The sequence below is a fragment of the Colias philodice genome, chromosome 15 (assembly GCF_061535455.1).
Source record: "Colias philodice isolate Cphi_HAF_F1 chromosome 15, ilColPhil1 Martin Lab GWU primary, whole genome shotgun sequence".
In the NCBI taxonomy this organism is placed as follows: Eukaryota; Metazoa; Arthropoda; class Insecta; order Lepidoptera; family Pieridae; genus Colias; species Colias philodice.
Window position 1 is genome coordinate 8,194,159 of NC_143100.1, and position 17,014 is coordinate 8,211,172.

Genomic DNA, 17,014 nt, shown 5'->3' on the forward strand with positions numbered 1-17,014 from the left:
TTAGTAAATGTATATTAGTCTTTATTCAAGTATCCAGCTTGTGTTTGAGAGTAGTTTTTAAATTTAACTTGGATTCTTTCATAAATATTGTTATGTGTAAAACCACAGTGTTTAAAAAACTGATTATAAAAATATCGTGTATATGCAGCTTTACCACACACAATTGAAAAACATTTGACATAAAAAAATGTCAATTTTGACAATTTATTAATGACAATTGACAATATTTCAGTTCACGTATCATCATATTTTGATCTTCTTTATTTTTTATTTATTTATTTTATTTTGTATTATTTGGTGACTTTCACTTTAGTTTCATGTGTTGTGTTGAGAACAATAAGTTATTACTTAGTTGTAACTGTGATTATCGTCTAAATCTTCGACGGTAAAACGATAAAATGATTATTTACCTAACTATTTGTAACATATTTTTCATTTCATTTGCATCTTCTAGCAGTATTACTCCTCCTCCAATTAAAACGGTTTCAAATAAAACCGAATTGTCAATTCAACTTCATGAACAACATAATAAAACGAAAATAATAATTCCAAGTGAAGGGGGTACACTTCTCTCCAGTCTCCCTGAGACATTGTCAAAGGATAATCAGCCACTATTACTGAGTCTAGACAAGGACCAAGTTAAGAATAAAGAAAAGTCAGTTGTTGCCAGAAAAGGAGTAAAGTATGTGCCTAAAGATGATAGTAGTATTGAACATGACAACAGTATACAGAATGTAGATAATAAAACAGTTCTCATTGAATCCACCCTCTCCAAAATTACAAGTAAACCACCAAGTAATGTTGGCAATGCATCTAGTATTGAGAAACTTCCCACTACTACTAAAATTCACAAACCATTAGTGTTATCCTCTGAACTTCTGGACAAAAGTAGTCCAAATATTGAAATTGAACCAAATATGAAAATAAAGAAAATGAGTGAAAACAGTCGTCCAGATCTTATAATGCCAATTGTGATTACAATTTTAGTTGTACCAATGTTTGCAGTTATTGGTTATATGGCTTTGAAAAGAGGCCAAGAGGCTTGGAAAAATCGACATTATAAAAGAATGGATTTTCTTTTGGATGGAATGTATAATGAATGAGGAAATTAAAAAAAATAAACTTTAATAAGTTAATTAAGTTATTTCAAGCATATCTCTGTCCGCTTGACTTGTTATTATATCCAAAGAAATGTGGTAAGAAAAGTCTGCTTAATCCATCAGTCCCCGGAATCACAGACACAATAGATAATCTATTGTGTCGCGCCCTGATCGGGGCGCTCGGTGGTCAATGGGTTAAATGAAGATTTACTCATAAGTGAAGTATGAGGGTATATTTGATATTAAATTTTGCATTTATTTTAAAAACCTAAATGGAATATTCATATTTTGATAAATTATATTAAAAATAACCTTCTATAGCAATAATGTGGTGCTACTTAATTAAAGTGCCTTAGTGATATGAACAATATTTTGCTTGTTGTGAATATAATTTTTTTTATATTTTACATTATAATGCAAATTTATATTAAATTGTCTTCCATTATAAGAAATAACATGTGATAATATACTCAAAACTAACATAGTGTCAAGATGGTTAGTTGGTTTTGTATGTTTTACAAGTAATTTTAAAAATATATTATTTACTCAATTTAACTATTGTTTTATTGTCTTAAAACAATGAATACCAAAGTATCAAATCAAAGATCCTTTCCAAAGATTACTTCATACAAAGTTGAAACCACCTCTATTATAATAGTAAAGATATGTGTGAATTTAGATATAGGTACTGGTTGGAATTTAATGCTAATCCTTTAAATAGAAAAAGATACATTTCTTTGAAAAGAATGAAATTGCAATACAGGATTAAAAAAAAATGATTTCACACCAGGGAAAAATTCCCATTAAAGTCTATTAATATAACCCCGCACTTTTATTGTATCGATTGTGTATTATAATATATTCGAGGGTTAATAAATTTTAGTATGAAATGAGATGAAATCTCTTAAAGAAATCTCTAACAAATTTGAATTACCAATTTCAAGATAAAATTCCTACTTTGTACTAATGTTAACAGGCGAGTGACTAGTGAGTGATAATTGAGATGATTGAGACACTGCATTTTACATGCACATTTTTCCAACTAGGTAATAGGCATGGGTAATAGGTATTTTCCAATTTCCACGTATTTTCACTTACTCTGTGACACACGAAGAATTTTTTTATGACTTTGACAAGTACAACTTTAGACATTTAACGTCAGTATTGAAGTACTTGTTGTAGATGTTGTAGTTTGCAGAGGCACAAAAATTTCGCGAATACTGGATTATTCAATTCAATGAATCTAAGCTTGGACAGTGCTAAGAGTATGATATTTTATTGTTATAGTTTAAAAAAATATTTTTCTTGTTTTGATAAGTGTTATCTTTATTAATATAGTTCAATAAGGTGATTTCTTTCACAAAAACTTATAACCTTGGTCTTAAAATGGTGAGTTTAGCAACATAGCAATTATTTTTTATTTCAAATTACTTAATTTATATTTTATAAAAAACATTGAATGCTTTTTAATACTTCTAATAAAAGTCTGGCATGTTTCTGATAAATTTAATGTATTGTTTTAAAATTAAAATATAAAATTGCATTTTTAAAAATCAATTTACTTATATGAGAACAAAAAATTGTTATAAATACATTATGTTAATATTAATGGCATGAAATATTCTCAACTGTGTTGGCTGTTTATTAATGGAATAGCTACATATATTTAGATGAAGTGGTCTATCCTTAAACTTGAAGACTAATAGCCATTTATTTGAAAATATTATTATACTGTTAGTGTAATAAATCACTAAATATAGCAATACCTAAGCTAAAGCTAAAGCAAGAAAACTTTTTTGTTTTAACAAATAGCTAATATGAGAATTTGTATATCTTTGTTTACATTTGTTGGCCATTAGTGATGACTCTAATGACCTAGATATCAATCAGTATGATTACAGAGCTAGGCGCCGCGACATCACTGCTAATTTTGAATTAAGTAATAACTTGTGAAAATTTTCGAAATGTATTGAAAAGAATGGATATTTGGTGATGCAAACTGATAGACAATGAGTGCACACAGTGGATGCATGGGTTGCAATGAAGCTTCTGAACATTTTGAATCTAAGCATGATGTTGAGTGCTCTGAAGGAGAGGACACTCAAATCAGATTGGCGCCACATGTACAAGCGTATTTGGCACATAATAACTCAACAACCAATTGCTGTGGCTTCGGTATACCGATTGCTTTTGAAAGGGCTGCACCAGGAACATGGTGGAACCCTAGATTTGACTCGGAAATACTTGAAGGGCAATACAGAAGCAGCTCCTTTAGGCAGATAAGATTACGATTCCGGTAAGTGTATAGATACACTTTGTGTGTTACATATTGCCTGTTTTATAGAACATATTTTTTGTTTACATTATATGTTTTATTATTCTTTTCAGATTTGCACTTTTATACATTTTGATATTTTCCATAACATGGTTTATCTACTTTGTGGTTCTTGGCTTGAATGATGTGACTGTGAAGTGGCCATTTTTATGTTCAATATTTGCTGGAGTCCTTTTGATAACTTCTGTCATGCTCTTCATTACCTTCACACAAATATATAAGGTCTATACATTTAGATTGTCTTTGGTAATGGCACTCGCTCTGTGTACACTGAGCCTATCCCTGATTGCCCTCACCACCCAAATAGAAACTTCATCTCAGGTTGCCGATATCAGCCAATCAGGTCATTTTACTATGTGCATTGAAATCCTTTTGATAATATATACATTGACCCCACTGCCCCTATTTGCTTGTGTATCCATAGGACTTCTCTTTTCTATAGCATTTGAGACATTAAATGTGTTTTTGCACTTATCTGAACAAGAATGGCAATATCCTGGGATGTTAGTAAGAATTTTACTTCATCTTTGTGTTCATATTATTGGTGTACACATCTATCTTATGACATTTGTAAGAATGCGTGGCACATTTATGAAAGTAGGGCAAAGTTTATTGGTGAGAAGACAACTAGAAATGGAGAAACAGTTAAAGGAGAAAATGATTCATTCAGTCATGCCACCAAAGCTAGCCAGTTGGTTAATGGAAGAACAAGTGCAGGATACAGAAACTTTATCTAAAAGTCATGACCCACTTCAACCCAGAACATCCAATCCAGGAGCATCTGATATTAAATCCTTATTTAGACCATTCAACATGAGCTCTATGGACAATGTTAGCATTTTATTTGCTGATATTGTTGGCTTTACGAAAATGTCTAGTAACAAAGGGGCAGAAGAATTAGTGAATATATTGAATGACCTATTTGAAAAGTTTGATGAGTTGTGCTTAGTACATGGGTGTGAAAAGATTTCAACATTAGGAGACTGTTATTATTGTGTGTCCGGGTGCCCCGAGCCCAGACCGGATCACGCAACCTGCTGTGTCGAAATGGGTCTCGGTGAGTAACAAAAGCAATGAAACATTACAGTAGAATTATTTTACAAACAATGTACATGTTTATTTTTCTTTGCATGGAAAAGTTCGTTGATATATCGATCGTAACATCGACCGATAAAATGGCTCAGTTGACCTCGATCTTTGTTACATCCATATGCTATAATCCCCTGATCGGTTTATATATTTACAGCAAAGCAAACAGTTATGGTATTGTAAACTTTGGCGTCATAACTATTTTTTAAGTCGATAATTCATAGTTTTTTATATCATAAATTTATAGAGTTTCATATTGCAGGTATGATTGAAGCAATACAGGATTTTGACCGGGAGCGTGGCGAAGGTGTTAACATGAGAGTGGGGGTTCACACGGGAACCGTCCTTTGCGGGATAGTCGGGACGCGAAGGTTTAAATTCGATGTATGGAGCAACGATGTTACATTAGCCAATAAAATGGAATCTACTGGGAAACCAGGCCGCGTTCACATATCAGAAGAAACGAGTCGATTTCTCGGAGGCTCCTATGTTTTAGAAGAAGGCGAAGAAGTGTTCGGTGAGCGTTTTTTTCTAACATGCACAGAAATATGATCAAAAAATGCAAGAATTCTAACTTTTCACTAAAATTGCAGGTCATAAAACGTATTTCATAGAGGGCCGTCAGTTTAGCTCTCCTTACGACCACGAGAACTGTCTCAGTCCTTCTAATCCCGTGAACCTCCGTCTCATTATTTCCCCCGCAGCCTCTCCACAATCAGTCCTCTCTATCAGTCATTCACCGCTGCCACTTTCCGCCAAGACTAGTGATGCATCGAGCGACGATAAGTCGAACAAACCCGATGCCAAATACTCAAGCAATTTCCTCTCTCCGAGCCCCTTTAATTTTCGCAATAAAGCCAGTTCATTACCCAGTATATTGGATTCGGATACAGAATTAGACGATAAGCGGGATAAAAGATTTACTAACGGAAACGATAACTCATCGAAAAGTCCGACGTCCATAGGTGAGTAGAAATAATTATATAGGTATTACTGATAAATGTTACAATATATATGTATTAGTTATTATTATTTGATAGAATGCGAATTGTTTTACTAATGTAGGTTTTAAAGCTCTTTCTTTGATATTTGAAATAAAACGCAGTTTGAAAGGTACCATACTTCCGACCGTTGAATGAATAACGAAATCGGATTCGGCTATTAAACCTGAAATAATAACAATATTCAATTTTATTTTACCTGTGTTTTGATACATATTTCTTAATAGATTTGAACTGCATAAATAAATCTAAAAAATATATTACACGTAAGCTCATAATTAATGTACTTACTTACATTAAATATGCTTGGATTTCTTTCATAAAAAGCATTGGCTTCAAAGTTTTAAATCAAACAAATAAATAAATGATGGTTTGACATATACTAAGATATAACTTTTCTAGGTTTCATTTTAGAAATACATAAGTGTTGAGATTTATAGCGGAAATTTGCTCAAACGAATAAACGTGACTACTTTGTTCAATAAGATGTTTCTAGTTGGGAATTGTGATTTCTGGTGGAAAAGGAAATGAATGATACATGATCGCTGTTTACACGCGCGTACTATATTTATAACGAATCGAATCGGAAATCTGATAAACTCTTCGTGATTGATTGTACACTAATCTGCGATCAACACTAAATATAAGTAGATTCGATCAAAATAGACGCATTGCATCTATTTCTATTCAAGCATTCCTACTTAATGTTCGTTTTAGACACAGGAACGCGTGCAGAATTCGGCTAAATAATCAAGTAGAATTTAAGTGTACCATTGACTTTTAATCAGGGGCATGACCAATCGTAAAATCTCTTTTATTTCAACAATAATGTTACCTACTATCGGAATCAAGAGCAGAGTTTTATTTATGAAGTCTTAGTTATCAGTAGCACAAGTCATGTTCACAGATAAGATATAGCGCGTCTTTAATTGCTAGAAGGTGATGCTCTTTACTCATGACTGTTAATGTTTTTATTATGAGAAAATCCATTACATGCTTTTTTTACATGCGAACAATAGTAAATTATATGCAAATGCACTGTCATCGAGTGCTCGTATTTATGAGTTATATCACGTTATATGAACGTTTATTGTTTAGCCACACAAATAGCTAGGTACTTACTACTTATATTACAACCTGTCACTGACCGCATGTTTAATATCTCCTTACGTTCTTATAATTAAGCTATTTGATGCTTATGGGTTTTTTCAATGTTATTTATAGCATCAGTTTACAGTTTTACAAGCTCAGTTTACAAGTATATTTTTCATAATATACATAGTTAGATGAGGGCTCTTATCCTTAAATCTTTATGATAGAACAAGTACATTTACATATTTTTTTATAAAATTAAATGAGGATACATTGAAACCTTATGTTACTTGATATATCTCTCATTAAAATAACACTAAAGATTCTATCCTCTAATTGGTACCGTATCACATTACTGTCGGTACTATTATAAAATGAACGTTCACTCTGCATAATATTATATACAGGGTCGAGCCCTCCATGCTCCATAGTTTGCTTATATTGGTTTCATACATGTTAAACAGTTCTTCGTGTAAAGTGCTCTTTCGTTTCGAGTGATGCATATGTTAACTTAACAATAATTTCGAAGGTATAGAGCAAAAGCAAACAATATTCGCTATCCTAATAAATCTGTATCAAAACACTTGAAAGAGACTCTCGATGGTTATTTATTACGATAGATATACCTATACAATATACATCATGGTACAACAATTCCGCAAGAAACCAGGCCATGCCGCTAGGGCCTTCGTATATAAAGATGAAGGACAATAATTACATTTTCTCGTTCCCATAAATCGAGTCATTTGTTGTTACCCTGGAGCGAAGGAGTTTTATTAATTAAATAACACGTACTAGTAAAACAGCAGCCGTGACTCGATGAAAAATTCTTGGAAACAATTTAATTTTATTGATAATAATCAAAGCTTGGAGTTTTATTATTTCCTGTAACAAATGAACGTTCAGTGCAATGACGACACTTCAAAATAATTAATAAGGCGCTATCGATAGGTACGGTCAGCGTTTTGTTGGTAAATTGCACTTATTTGCTGACAGTGTAAAGTACAGTACTTTCCTATTTGTATTACGTAGTTGATATTTACATGTTAAGTGATTGTTCGATCAGTAGCGTGTTACCAACTTGTCTAAACTATCGATAAGTGATCTGGTTTTTGATAATGTCTTTTTACTGTTTTGTAAAGTGACTTTTTGATTTTGTTTGAAGATAAAAAATTTTATTTTATAAAATACATACATATAACAAACATAATATCTTGGATCGATATTAGGAAGGTTAGATTGTACCTTAATCTACCCATAGATTCAGGTAACAGGTTTAAATTAGGTATCAAATAAACGTAAAAATGATTACCTACTATGTTAAAAAATATACCTAATTATTGGCTATTAGTTGCCAATTGGGATAATGATGAACTTTGCAATTTATTAATCGATAACCATAAATGCCACGTTAGAACAGCGATGTATCTAAATATGGTCGACTTACTCGTGTGCATCGTTTTATCATCGTAAAATTATTTTACGTTTTATTGTTTGGTAAACAGCCAATATTAGAGATAGTAAAATGATGGGGTTTATGTGCATTTTATTAATAAATTTTAGTATTTCATGTCATGGTTACATTATATAATATTATTTTATACGTGTAATAATAATAATATTATTTTCGCGCTATTCAAAGAGTTTTAATAAGAAAAGAAGTCTGTATGACCCAGCTTATTCCAAATTTCATCAAATCAGTACTATAGTTTAGCCATGAAAGCGTAACAGTCGGACATACTTTCGATTTAAAAAACAAATTACATTTGCAAATCGTTAACAAATTCTTATGAGTATCATTAACTATAAATAAACCGTTATATCAGGGGAATAAGAGTAATTGCTTTCATTAAGCGGGAATATTGACGTGGGATTTGAGAACTCGATAAAACGGAACTCTCGCGAGTTAAACTGGAACTTGACACAGTTATTTTTATTTCAGGGAGCTGCGGTAAATACACAAACAAAATTAAGCAGTGGAAAGTGCCCAAGTTCTTAAGGAAACACTCCGACACGCCACTGCATGAAATGAAAAAACAAAACTTTAGCGATAAAACCATACATTTCGTGGAATCCGGTGACGGGGCAATACAATCTAATAATGGTTATCATAAAGTGCCCATCGTGATAGAATCTCATGACGCGAAATGCGTCAGGCCATTACAGAGTAGCAGTAAGATAAACAACATTCGGAATCAAGAAATGGCATTATTTGAAAAGGAAATAATTGATATTCGCTCATATTTGAGTCAATCTAGAAGTAATATGTCACCTTTCGCGAGAAGTAGCAGCTACAGATCTCAATATGGAAGGCCTAATATAGAGGTAAGTTTGCTAGGTGTTTGTTTATACCAATTAATTTACGTGATGGTACCATACAATAGTTAGCTGAGTTTCCAGAATAAATGTAAGCGTAGCACTCGCCTACTAGCACTCAATTATTTGTGTGAAGGTTGAATTTAATGAGGAGAGCTAAGGCTTTGGTATACAAGCTGAAAAAGTTATCAATAATATACAATATGTATAGGGTTCAGGACATTTATAAACCACAGAAGTAGGCTATCTTTACGTCGATTTTTAAATTCTTCTCTTTATTGATATTTGGTTCTAATAACTCACTTATATAAATGTAATAATTATTAAGCTTAAGTATGCCATAAAATGTTTTCAATTTTCATAGATGATGCCCATAAATATTCATTGAAATCTTTACGGCAGTCGGCACTTAAGGCATAAATTAATCTCCATAAATTCGATAGATTTTATTGTATGGATATACCGCCTACCTACGTTATACTTTGCGTACTATGTGAATTTTAAACAGTAATAGGTAGGTACAAGAAAATAAGACTATTATACTAAAAAAATGTATGTGTGTTTTTTTTTAATTTTGCATACAATTACTTGACATAAATTTACTAAAAAAGTTTATGAGAAATCATATTATATAAACAGGATGCGTACATAATGTGTAATGACTTCCTACTTTCTACTTCCTACTAATATCATAAACAAAAGTTTAGTTCACACCGAAACAGTTGTTGGGATACGTATCAAGTTTTGTAAAGATATTATATTTTAGTATGTATAGGTAACTACCACACCACAGATAATATAATAGGTATTAACATATTATAGTAAATTATTACATACATTACGACATACTGGTTACCAAGTTAAAACGCGAGTAATGCTCGAACTAGTAATTTATGAGATGACTATAGGCTTAATAACTGTTTATGTTACTTAGCCAATTAAGAGCTTCATATCTCTATGTATTTCTTTTGAATCCCTGCACACACATGTGCTAATAACTGTTAAGAATATAGTTAAGAGATATTTTGCTTAATGTTTACATATGAAGATGAAGATGAATAAATAAAATAAAATAAATCTCAGCAGGTCCAATATTAAGCACATGGTCCAATTTTGCCTTTGCCAATTTTTTAACTTTTTATTTTTAATCACAGCAGGTACCGGTAAGTCGTGCTCGTAGTTCCACACTAGCTACGCAAGGAGAACTAATCAGGCCAAAGGAACGCAAGTTGAATCTTCCGATTCCACCGAACCAGGTTCGACCACCAGAAGACATAGTCAGCCTGTGCCCTTCGGTCAATAGCCGCAAGGATAGTGGGATACGGAGTACGAGCAGACGATCTAGTATACAACAACAGGTAAGATTTTGTGTTTGTATTTTTAACCGACTTCACAAAAACGAGGAGGTTATCAATTCGTTATATTTTAGCTGTGCAGTTACAGTCTGTGATTGACAGTAAAATTCTGGGGGCATTCCTTTCAATATGTAGGTAAATTACATAGGTTTAAGTAATTTTAAAGTGTAGTATTTCCAAGTAATATTAAACCTTTAAAAAAATATAGGTAGTTATTTTATAACTAAAAGTAAATCGATCGTACGTGCTTATCTCGTGGCTGCTTGGTTCGAAATGAACAATTCTTCATCTGTTGGATAGGCAATTTATTGGGCTATCATGATATTGACTTTATTCATAAAAACATGATAAAGACAGTTGCATATTTTTTCTTTTACTACTGCAATGATTTTGATGATAGTTTCACGGTCACCGGAAATGAACAATAATAATATTATGTTAAATGTGTCTGTTAATTTTTGAATGTGTCTGGCAAGATGGTTCTTAACCATGAAAACTGTCCGGATCCTTAGGTACCATCTTTTTATAGTTCCCCAAGTAACATATATAAAATTTAGCTTTTAAACTATAATGAAAGTTAGGTACTATTTTATACACCTTTACTACCTGTTTCCTGCCAAAGTAACCACAACCCAAACTTGATAGTCGCTGGTCGTTCTTATCTGTATAGGAGACATATACAGAGAAACTTTCAACTTTCCTAAAATAAGGAAAGTCCGGCCGTCGCGTCGTGGGCTCTTGGGTTATTATCACTGTTATGTCCTGTGGTTATGTCAATTCAATTTATTATTTCGAACCTACTGGATGCTTATAGATATTTTGTTCATTTTTGATATCGTAAAATCAAAAACATATGTTCTGAAATTTTAAAAGTCATTTATAAATATCACTTATTTTGAGCGTACATAAAATTAGTACCTGATATTATGTGTCCTGCTTATTTGGAAAGTGCAGAAAGGCAATAAAGAACTTTGTACGTAGTCATTCTAATTAATTTCGGACTTTTACCTGAACATTGTGCCGTTAAAATGAACAAAATTATGCTCAGTTAAAATGGAGTATTTTAAAAAAGGTGTCAAGAAGATTTCGATTTAAACTGTTTTCTTTTGTTAGAACCGTGTTAACTTCATTGGCAGGCTATATATACATATATAAAATATAACCTTTGTTGAAAATAATAAACTAAATATTTGATAAACAATAATAGACTTCTAATAATAGAACCTTCAGTGTGTTGGTCTCATTTGAACCATTATCTTATTTGTTAACGGCACTAGAACAAATAGGTATCTTCCTTGAGAAGTATGTATTAACAAGCAAAACGAAAATAATAAATCATACCCCTACAAAATGTATGAAATCTTGCACAATTCACATTGCATATTTATTTTTGTATCAAAAGAAACATTTCGTAGTATAAATATTTACACTACCCGTGAACTTGTTGAGATTTATATTTAGATATCTAATCATAATGAACACAAGTCGTGTCCGTGTTTATCAAATGAGAATTTGTGAAAATTTCAGATTTTCGCGCTAAATCATGTTTCGTTGGCAACGTCCCAAGTGGATATAATGCAGCACCGCGTCTCCGGCTACTATACGTCGAGCCAATCGTCTCTCAACGACGTGCCTTCTCGAACGAGGCTCCCAGCGCCCCTTAACGAACAACAAGTCCAATCCCTACAGAAACTAAGAAAACAATCCGATCTGCAACTAATACGATGCGTTCAAGACAACGCAAGGTCCGGAATTAACTATTTTGTCCAACCTCCCCTTAATGGTCTAACGCTATGCTTCAAACAACCAGAAATGGAGAGACTTTATCGCGATAAGGCTCACAGAAGTGACGACTGTGAAGACTTCCCACCCACCCTCACAACCTCGCGATACAATACCGCATTAGACATTCTGGTATCATTAATTATATTCCTAATCGTTGCTGCTTCTATTGTAATAGTTTACAAAGAGTGGCGATATTCATTAGGCTGGTTTATTCTATTTATGACATTGGAGATAATGGCCATATCGTTATGCGTATACAGGCACTATTTAAAATGGAGGGCGAAAAGCGACCCTGAAGATATAACGACAACACTGAGAAGATCTGTAAAAGTTTTCAGGAAACTATCAAATTGGTGCCCTTGGCATTTATCTGGGAGTTTATTAATAAGCCTACCCGTATTAGCGGTTCTAGTGAATTTTTCTTGCCAAAACACGACACTTACTATTTTAAAAGGCAAACAGTCCTTTTATGTGTACCTATTAAATGTGAGTATTGTACATTTTTGTAACTTCACACAAATGAGCTGGCTCGTAAAAAACGCTCTCGTAACTTTATATGCGGGTCTGTTTCTGTTTCTTTCCTTATTAGGATGCCGCGAAGTAAATACTCAATTTTTGAATTCTGATATTAATTCACCTTTAAACCTAGTTGCTCAAAATAGTACAATTTTAAATGCTACTATGCTATTAGAGGAATTGTTTGAAGGTAACAGTACAAATGTGTTTAACGCCGTTCAACATAAGATGCATTTGCAAGAATTGTATTTAGATATTGCGTTATTATTAATTTTAGTGTGGTTTTTGAACAGAGAATTCGAAATCAGCTATCGGCTCAGTTTCTATAGTAATGTGGTTGCGAATCGCGATAAACAGCGGGTGCAAAATATGAGAAATCAAGCGGATTGGTTGTTGCACAATATCATTCCCCGACACGTCGCTGAACAATTGAAAAATACGGCTAAATATTCTGAAAATCATAAAGATGTTGCTATTATATTCGCCAGTATAGTTAACTTTAATGAAATGTATGACGAGTCATATTTGAAAGGGAAAGAATACCTCCGCGTTCTCAATGAACTCATAGCCGATTTCGATGAACTGTTGGAGAGACCACAATTTCAACACGTTGAGAAAATTAAAACGATCGGTAGCACGTTTATGGCAGCTAGCGGTTTGAATCCAAACTTGAGGCAATCTTCACAGTCGTGTCACGAGCATCTGTATCAATTGATGGATTTTGCTTTAGAGATGCAAAAAGTTGTTGAAAATTTTAATCAAGATTTACTCGAATTCGATTTCATTCTTCGTATAGGATATAATTTTGGCGACGTCACGGCGGGTGTGATCGGAACGACAAAATTGTATTACGATATTTGGGGAGACGCTGTGAATATGGCTTCTCGGATGGATTCTACGGGCGTAGTGAAGAGAATACAGGTAGGAGAGGCTTGTATTCCTGTTTTATCGACTAGATACGACTTTGAGCCGCGCGGTAGCGTGTACGTTAAAGGCAAAGACAATATGAATGTCTATCTCGTTATTGGTAAGAAGGATACGTAGGTAAGGGAACTATTTCTAAAGAAATGTAGCATCTGTGATTTAACTATTTATATTTAAATTAAATATAATAATAAATTAATAATTGGTGTATTATATAGGATGTTTTGCTTTATTTATTTATTGCGTGCGTTAACGGAATGGTATGGGAGAAATACTCTGCGAACTTAATCAGCTATTTATATTTATTGTTCGATCAGAGTTTACGTGACAATTATTACATAACTAATAATCATATACTTATGTATTAACGTTGGCATAATGAATATGCTTGAAACTCATTATTGTTTTGTGTATTATAATAATGTTAAGTGCTTGTGTGACCAGTGTTCTAGTCGGCTATCCTATACAGTTTTGGAGTATATTCATGTTCGTATTTATTTGTAACTAAATGAACTAAAACATTTCAAATTGTAATTTTAAACCTTTCTAGGTCTATGTATATATCTGAATTGTATAATTTGTGTTCAGTCATCTGTGCTATATGTATATAAGAAATAATATACCCTGTTAGGAGAAATTTATACAAGTTTTGTATAATTATAAAATTATGATATTAATCCATACTTATATTATAAATGCGAAAGTAACTCTGTCTGTCTGTCTTTTACTCAATCACGCCTTAACTACTGAACCAATTTGCATGAAATTTGGTATAGAGCTATTTTGATACCCGAGAAAGGACATAGGCTACTTTTTACCCCGGGACATAGGATAGGTTTTATCACGGAAATCCCACGGGAACGGGAACTATGCGGGTTTTTCTATGGCTGCGCGGGCGAAGCCGCGGGCGGAAAGCTAGTATATTAAAAAAATATTGGAATTGGGTAACAAATAGAACGAATATTTAAAAGAAAATATTTACCTTTGTAGCGAATAGATGACTAATATATTGAGAATGGGGATCTTTTCTTGGTCTGTAACAATTTTGTAGGGCTTCAATGTAATGTTTACCATTATATGTATGAAAATGGATTAAGTGCTTCACTTTAAATGAATTTGTAGACGATACATTGTAAAATTATATTTCATTTGGGCTAATTTTATACCTTGAACTTTGTACATGTATGTATTTTAAAGGAACATAATAGCTATAATTAAACCCTTTACTTATTTTTCCGATCATCATTATTAATAATTATATGTTTATAGTTTTGGTTCACATCCCACTTTATGTCTCGAGAAACTGCTCTCAGTTTTATTTTAATAACTTTTTAATTACATTCGAAGAAACTAAAATGTTTTTAAATCTTTTTGAATGTAATTGTACAGTCTTTATGAGAATGTTATGTAGGAATTTTACACACTTATTACAATATAATTATTGTATCATGGCCATAAATATACACTGATCTAGGGTTATAATTTTATTTTTGGGAAATAATAAACAATAGGCACAATATTGGTGGGGATACAAGTCACCACTAAAGGCACAAATAATTATATTTTATAAAGGTGTTTAAATTAATTTCTTTGTTTTTTTTTGAATAATTTGTATTTCTTTTTATTCATATTCATATCACTAATTAAAAAGATCATTTCATTAGTCAGGAGATATAAAACATCTGTTGATGTGATGAATTTAGTCTTTACTGTGGCACTAAAAAAACGTTAAAAGTGAAACTGTTTTACTCGTACCATTTTAAATCATTCTAAAATATTGAAAGGAAAAATACAGTAGCTCAATTTTTGAAGCAGACATTTAAAATTTTTGATATTTATTTTCAAGGGCAAAGTTAATAGTTCTCGTAAAAGTGATATTAGTCAGTGACATCGATATTTTTTTCTATATCTAACATGTTCATTATACTTACATATAACTAAATACAACGATTTTTTGCATCATATAGCGTTTTTGACGAAGCTGGTTACTGGTTAGTTAGGTTACCAAATTTTTTATACTATGTATTTATATTTACAACGTATTAAGTAACTATGTCTTACTTGTGTATTTATTTTATTATATAAAATACAAGAAATATTCTTATTTGTATCATACTGTGGGCAAATTTGATGGAAAAGATTTTTAAATCATATTGTTTGTAATTTTAAAGAATTTGTTAAAAAATCCGAAAAGTAGCATTTAAATGTTATACGTGTGTAAAAAATGTGATACCTTTTGCCGTATATGGTCATTAATGTGTAATTCATATAGATTTTAAGAATGCTTGTGCCTGCTATCAAATTTTCACATTTACTAAGTTATGTTTAATTATATTTTTTATAATAGTACTTTCACAGTTACATTCTTGCCATAATGTATATTAATCGATTTTACGTGCTTATTTTTCATACTTTTCAGACATTTTAATATTTATTTAAACACTATTTTATGTTTTGTGAGATGTAATTATTTAATATTGAAAATACATAATAATTTATTTAAAGGCGAAGTATGTTTCTATACCAACATGTTATTAATCTCTGTAGTCTGTACTGTTAAATACGATTTCTGAGGTGTTAGAAATTTATTATTGATCGCTCTAATATATACATGAAAACCTTATGAAAACTTTTAAAAATTTGTAGTTAGCATACCTAAATATTTTCACTGACAATTTCTGCCTCTATATTGATGTAGGTATATGATCTTCTAACTTATGACGAAAGCCTTACTATACATTCCACTTGTATTTATAAATGCCTTCAAAATGTCTATTTACTCTTGTAATGTAAACGATGAAAAAGATCGTCAATGAAGAAGTGTTTAGAGCTCGAATATTGATACTGTTGTATTCAAAGAATGTTGGACCAAACTTGTAAGCTCTCATGAATTTAATCAAACGACATCATTTGATTGTATAAATTAGGATTATGGGTATTTCTCAGTATATTTGATGTCATATCAAAGCCTTTATATTAGAAGGTTATTTAAACAATTTTATATGAATTTTACTAAAATTATATTTCCACTGATTTGTTATTCCCCAATAATTTGGTCAAGATAAAAGTGTTCAACAATCAAATAATGTCGTTTGATGTTAAACAAGTGAATTATATAAATATTTGTAAATAGTCGGACCCTATTGCTATTTCTATACATACAAGCTAAAATGACTCTCTTGATATGTTTATTTCTCATTATACCTACTTTATATTTTTCCAAACTCTAAAGCGAATATATTATGTGTGAATAAGTGTTGTTATGATTTATTAATGATCCCTCTTTATCGTTCGATCTCTAACATATTACTTACTTATTAGGTTCCATATACATAATCTAAATCCTATGATGGTAAGAGAAGTAAATAACAAACTTAGCCTGAAACTTGTAGAACTAACTTTCAGGGTGTCATATCAGTTTTATATGTTACTTTCTAAAAAAACAAGAACCTTTTATACAATAACGAATATATTTGTTTTCACAAATTATATATGATAGGA

The 17,014-nt window shown here is 31.8% G+C and overlaps 2 protein-coding genes across 5 annotated transcripts; both read left to right on the forward strand.

The window, feature by feature from the left end:
- Positions 1-221: 221 nt before the first annotated feature.
- Positions 222-1,655, forward strand: LOC149482393 (uncharacterized). The gene has a single exon (XM_089704214.1). It carries the CDS (start codon positions 399-401, stop codon positions 1,101-1,103), a length of 705 nt encoding a protein of 234 aa, XP_089560340.1. The 5' UTR covers positions 222-398; the 3' UTR covers positions 1,104-1,655.
- Positions 1,656-2,272: 617 nt separating this feature from the next.
- Positions 2,273-16,761, forward strand: Ac13E (Adenylyl cyclase 13E). 4 transcript variants are annotated; one of them, XM_089704249.1, is made up of 8 exons: positions 2,273-2,489; positions 2,991-3,396; positions 3,489-4,492; positions 4,787-5,041; positions 5,118-5,489; positions 8,560-8,942; positions 10,088-10,291; positions 11,816-16,761. In XM_089704249.1, exons 2-8 carry the CDS (start codon positions 3,110-3,112, stop codon positions 13,631-13,633), a joined length of 4,323 nt encoding a protein of 1,440 aa, XP_089560375.1. In that variant the 5' UTR covers positions 2,273-2,489; positions 2,991-3,109; the 3' UTR covers positions 13,634-16,761. The 4 variants fall into 4 exon arrangements, with proteins under 4 accessions (XP_089560375.1, XP_089560376.1, XP_089560377.1 ...); XM_089704250.1 differs by having other exon boundaries at positions 3,002-3,396; XM_089704251.1 differs by having other exon boundaries at positions 2,273-2,365.
- Positions 16,762-17,014: the final 253 nt, after the last annotated feature.

What these genes read in the sequence shown, in the direction of transcription:
- LOC149482393 (XM_089704214.1), top strand. Translation starts at nt 399, where the DNA reads ATGATTATTTACCTAACTATTTGTAACATATTTTTCATTTCATTTGCA.
- Ac13E (XM_089704249.1), top strand. Translation starts at nt 3,110, where the DNA reads ATGAGTGCACACAGTGGATGCATGGGTTGCAATGAAGCTTCTGAACAT. An exon ending in GAAAAGTCCGACGTCCATAG is followed by an intron (nt 5,490 to 8,559) that starts GTGAGTAGAAAT and finishes TTTTTATTTCAG; the next exon opens with GGAGCTGCGGTAAATACACA. An exon ending in ATGGAAGGCCTAATATAGAG is followed by an intron (nt 8,943 to 10,087) that starts GTAAGTTTGCTA and finishes TTTTAATCACAG; the next exon opens with CAGGTACCGGTAAGTCGTGC.